The following is a 6,000-nucleotide window of genomic DNA, read 5'->3' as shown; positions in this document are numbered from 1 at the left end:
CGAGGTTATAATCAGAAAGATTAACTAACGTTTCAGTTATAGAATTTAACAATGTTAAAAACACGAACCAAATACGCCCAATTCACTCGACCAAATAAAAGAAAAATATTATCCAATTTACTAACGAGACCACGGCAGCTCAGGAACGCCAGCCGAAAATCACCCGGAAAATAATGAGTACTAGAAAAATCATTGGGGAAAATATCCTTATTACTTGGTCAATTAATTACTTCCAAATCCAGGTCTTTTGTTTCACAAGACGAATTAGAAAAAAAATCATTAAGATCAAGCGGGCTATTCTGAAGATCAAACAACGTTTCGAGTGATTACATAATTTTTCACTTATGTTGCAAATTCTAATCTTAAATACATAAACCTTTTGTATATATAACTTTTAATCCTGAAATCGAAAAAATTTAATTACATAAAACGAAAAAAAGATTTCTCTAAACACAAAGTGAGCACAAGTGAGTAGTCACGCTGGTATCAAAATTTGTCTTCATTTTTTCCCCTATTATTTATAATTTTACACCTGAATCTTTTATGAATAGTACAACAAAACTGACTCTGCACTGCTATATGGGCTTGCGTTCTGCACAACTAAGTCTCCCTATGCGGCTTCCTTTCTAGCCAATAGTAAGAAGAACTTGATCCTGACAGGAAGATCTATTGCAGAAGGTTCACATTCTTTTCCAAGTACATCCATTACCCTAAAAATACTAGCCTGATTAATATACATATACATCTGCAGATAAAACAAGTTTTATCAGCAGACAATCAGGCTTTTTAGTAAAATTATTACCACCATATCAAGAAATTAATCGTCAAATTTACACACAAAAAACAATAATAAAATGCACTGTGAATATCAATATGTCCGTTGGCAGTTTGGACCTATTTGGGCCAAAATTGCAGATTTAGACTACAAAACGAAACTCCCGACCAGTCCCTCAACTGATAAAGTGTCATTTCGCTGTTCCACTAAGGGTAAAATATGAAAAGTATTTTCTTTTTAATTTATAATCGAAAAACCACATACTGTTCAATTTTTCCGAGAATTCAATTCGATATCAGTATGCAACCAATTTACTTGTGCTAGTCTACATCCTACTAATATTCATTCAATTTTTTCACTTTATGTCTGTATCTTTGAAATATATGATAAATAATGCGCTTATACAAAATTTCTATTTCTATTTGATTTCCAGTAAAGGGCATTTTTGCCTTCTATTTCACTGGTATTCGCTAGATTTTAATGTCAAATTTAATACTTTATGGGCAGTTTCACTAGTTGCTATTGACCAATTAATTGGGATTCCAATTAATTCAATAAAGCTTGATAAAGAGTTTGGGTATGACCTCCTTCTCTCACTGTAAAAGTCCAAAACCTACTGCATCATTGGCGGCTTACTGAAAACTATATGCGTCTTGAACAGTCTTGGAAAGTATAAACAACATCAAATTGAATATTTGATGTATAATGATATTAATTGTTGAAAGATCCATCCGTTCAAGAATTTTTTTTTACTATAATTTTATTTTTATTTTCAATGCTGTAAGAGCTGGAGAAGAAGATATTTGTAATATAATTCGTTTTCAGTTAAGCGCCAATGACACAGTAGGCTTTTGGTTTTTATTTACAGTTAAGGAAAGAGGCAGTATCCAAACACTAGTTTGTATTGAAATTATATTCGTCTTGAACAACTTTAAAAAGAGCTAATAAATTAAACTTAATATTTGATATATAATGATATTAATTGCTGAAAGTTCATCAGTTCAAAATGTTACTATAATTTAATGTTTATTTTCAATATTAAGTACAAAAGAAAATATTTGCTTTCAGTAAGATTGGTTTTCAGTAAAGCGCCAATGACGCAGTAGGTTTTAGACTTTTACAGTGAGAGTATTTAACAGTCAAGATTTTATCAAATTCTTGGACCTATTTGGACCAGTTTGGACCTATTTGGACCAAAATTGCAGATTTAGACTACAAAACGAAACTCCCGACCAGTCCCTCAACTGATAAAGTGTCATTTCGCTGTTCCACTAAGGGCAAAATATGAAAAGTATTTTCTTTTTAATACGTTTAACCAGGGTAAACGTCCTGGTTTCAGTTGTCTTGGAAAATAATCTTTTGTCCTTGTGAATGAACCCAAATGAGTCTAACATCTGATGTATGTATATCTGTTTCTATTAAAATCTTGACTGTAAAAGTCTTTCAACAATTAATAAGCAATTTGATAAAACACTTTATATCAAGCTTTATTGTTCATTATAATCCCTACATCTTTTGCATAATGTATTGTTTATGATGCATATACAAAAAACCTCTAAAACCAGAGACACTTTATACAATAATAAATTTTGTTGAATTTGACTCAGTCAGTTCAAACATTCAAATTGAGATGACTTTTATTAATATGAATCAGACCATAACCTTGACTCAGTTGACACTACTGCTGTAGTTTATCAATTTTTAAGCAAAAGAATACAAATATTCTTTGGTGAACACTGAAGCACTAAGCACTAAACTGTACTGAAGCACTATATTTTGTACTAAAGTATACAATTAAATAAATCAACTGTTAGTCAACCTCCAGCAATAAAAGATCGTTTAGACAGACCTTCAGTTAGGACTATACAAAGAGGGTTAAGAGCTATGCTTTCTGTTTGGCTGTTTCTTAAATATTTTTTAATGAATTTACATGCTTAGTTTTTCTTAGGAATTAAAATACAAAAAAAAACTGAAAAAATAGGAAAGGATTTGTAAGCTTTATTTTTGGTAAGTGTACAACGAGGACAAAGCCTTATGCTTACAGCTTGTCGTTTTACTCGAGGCGCCACAGACAACTTGCACCATTAACAAATTCTTAATTTTTTTTTTTATTAAAATAACTTTTCCATCAAAATAAGGTATAAATATATGAGCAGTCCACCACATAATGAGATATGTTAAGAAAACAATTGTTTAGCAAAATTATCCAAGTTAACATATTTTGCAGTGGGAAAACCTTTATCTTCACTTCTTTAACTGTTGTACATTTTATTAACAAAATTCTGAAAAATAAACATAGATTTGACTGCATTTATCCGTTTTCAAATACTCTATACATGAAAGTTAAACACTATCACTGCCATCTACAAAAAAGATATTAATAGGCAAATACTGATAAATTAGGTTAAGTTAGGTTAAGTTAGAATAGACTAGCTAGATGGCTCTTGCGTGTTTGTTTATAAACAATTTTCAAGACTTGAAGAATAGACTAAATATTGAAAAATGTGACAGAAAAACTGGAAATACAAGGAAATAAGTGAAGATAAAGGTTCTGCCACTGCAAAATATCTTAACAAGGATTATTTTGCATATTATGAAGTAACAATTGTTTTCTTAACATGTTCCTTATGTGGTGGACTACTCATACATTTACACCCAAAATAATTGTATCTAATAATCGTTTACTGAATTCAACAATTTTTTATGCTGTCAAACCTTAAAATCAAATAATTTCTCCAATTTAGAGACACTCTTGTTCGCGCATTGGAAAGCAGTACTCCCAAATAAAACTATTTCAATGTCGAATAAATGCAAGGCTCAAACCTGAAGGGTGTAAGTCATGTAAAAAGTCGTGTAAAAAGTGGTGTAAGTCGACTAGATGCAAGACTCAAACCTGAATGGTGTAAGTCACGTAAAAAGTCGTGCAAAAAGCGGTGTAAGTCAATTAGATGCAAGGCTCAAACCTAAAAAGGTGTAAGTAACGGAAAAACATTCTTGCGAAGTAGATAAAAAAGTAAAACGACGTTTTTTTTTACCCCATGGCTATAAAAAAAGGAACTTTTAAAATCATCCTGTGCTGTAAAACCGAAACAACGAACTTAAAATAAAATACAATGTGTAAAAAGCATAGAAAGCACAGGGGCAGCCCAAGACCGTTTCCGAAATGAAGAAATGAATTTTTTTTGAAATGATGATGCTAGTACTAACTAATCCAAGTATCGTGAGGCCTTGCACAACTAAGAGCCACATATGATGATCTCCAGTTTTCAAATATTTTTATTTGACGACAAAAATCAGCATAAAAAATAATCAACAACCTCCGAATTTCCTTAAATAGGTTCTAAGACAACATTGGCTATATATGACGCACGAAATGACGAAAACAAAAAACAAATGAAAAACAAAAAGATAAAAACAGCAAGGATAGTAATTTTCAGTCAAGAATAGAATTCATGTTCATTCTTTTTTTTTTTTACATAATCGTTCTTTCTAGATTTAAAACAAAAAGTTGCTGACTAACTAAAAATTATCCTTGTTATCGCTTCGTCTTTTCGTTTTCCCTCAGCTTTTCTTGTTTCTTCTTTATTTAGCAAAATCAAATTTAACTTCTTGGTGTTTTTCATAACTGGTGCCTCGTGACAAAGGTAAACTGGCCCACTGCAAATTTTATTTTCAAAACTTAGCATAATTCAAATCTACAAAGTAACACTTCAAACCAAGGGATATACAATTTTCAAAGCCAAAACTACACAACAAAGACTAAAATGGGAAAATAAGTTAAATCAAAGCAGATAAACGACAAAGCAAAAAGTTCTCATTTTCATTTTTACTTTTATGTGTTTCTGCTAAATTTTGCAAGAGAGCAAAGAGTAAATACATCAGTTTTGCAAGATTATAATGCCTAAAAAGCTGAAAAATATAGTTTTGCTTATATATACAGGATCTAAAATTTTGATAAAATTCTTAGAGCTAGAGAAACTGAAAAAATATTGGTCTTAATGCTGGGTCTCATGGTCATATGTACAAAGGAAGGTCCAGTAGAAACTTTAAGAACCTACATAAGCTGGAACGAATACGAAGCTTATCAGTGTTAGTAGTCCAAAGCCATAATGGTGAAATAAGTAGACACTCAGGAGTGCCATTGCTGGGAAAAAAACGAGCTAAAGCATGCTTGCTAAAATTAAATTCAAGGCTACCAGATTCAAGGCTACATAAGCATAAACGATTACGAAGCTTATCAGTGTTAGTGAGCAAAAGCGATAATTTGAAAATAAGTAGAAACTCAGGAGTGCCACTGCTGGGGACAAACGAGCTAAAGCATGCTTGCTAAAATTAAATTCAAGGTTACCAGATTCAAGGCTACATAAGCATAAACGATTACGAAGCTTATCAGTGTTAGTAAGCCAAAGCCATAATGGAGAAATAAGTAGACACTCAGGAGTGCCACTGCTGGGAACAAACAAGCTAAAGCATGCTCGCTAAAATTAAATTCAAGGGAGATTCAAGGCTATCTTGATTAAATTCAAGGCTACATAAGCATAAACGAATACGAAACTTATCAGTATTAGTAAGCCAAAGCCATAATGGGGAAATAAGTATACACTCAGGAGTGCCACTGCTGGGAACAAACGAGCTAAAGCATGCTTCCTAAAATTAAATTCAAGGCTACCAGATTCAAGGCTACCTTGATTGAATTCAAGGCTACATAAACATAAACGATTACGAACCTTATCAGTGTTCTTAAGCCAAAGCCATAATGGGGAAATGAGTAACCACTCAGGAGTGCCACTGCTGGGAACAAAGGAGCTAAAGCATGCATGCCAAAATTAAATTCAAGGCTACCAGATTCGTGTAGCTCAGCCGCAAACCGTAATTTACCTGGTCAACCACAAGAAGCCTTGAGGTTCTCAAATCGTCCCCCTCGATGACACCTAGATACTCGAGTTATGTCCAGGAAAACCTTCCCCTTTTTAATTTTAACGAATGAGGAGTGTGAATGGGGGAACTCTTAGGTGACAAGGAAGGTTAAAAAAAAAAGAAACTTCGCTGGTCCTTTTTGACAATAAAGTGATGTATCAAAATATATTCGACAGTAAACTGATCGATGATATTGTCAGCTGATTAGGGGGTAATATTCGCATTTAGCTCATGAAATTATCAAATTGATTGTCATCGAATCAAATCAACCAGACCCAAGAAATGTGTGCTTAATTTGCTAATTATTG

General features: G+C 32.5%; 1 protein-coding gene across 6 annotated transcripts in view; it reads right to left on the bottom strand.

The window, feature by feature from the left end:
* Window positions 1–387: 387 nt before the first annotated feature.
* Window positions 388–6,000, bottom strand: part of LOC148953486 (putative methyltransferase DDB_G0268948) — a 55,217-nt gene continuing 49,604 nt past the window's right edge. For all 6 annotated transcript variants that reach the window (XM_089088560.1, XM_089088559.1, XM_089088563.1 and 3 more), the window contains one exon: window positions 388–710. In XM_089088560.1, the coding sequence (XP_088944686.1) occupies window positions 611–710 (100 nt within the window). In that variant the 3' untranslated portion in view covers window positions 388–610. The remainder of the gene's footprint in view (window positions 711–6,000) is intronic.

The sequence above is a fragment of the Artemia sp. Qi Xiang Cuo genome, chromosome 4 (assembly GCF_049724085.1).
Source record: "Artemia sp. Qi Xiang Cuo chromosome 4, ASM4972408v1, whole genome shotgun sequence".
NCBI lineage: Eukaryota > Metazoa > Arthropoda > Branchiopoda > Anostraca > Artemiidae > Artemia > Artemia sp. Qi Xiang Cuo.
The sequence above is the reverse complement of the archived record's forward strand: the minus strand, read 5'-3'. Positions and strand labels throughout refer to the sequence as shown.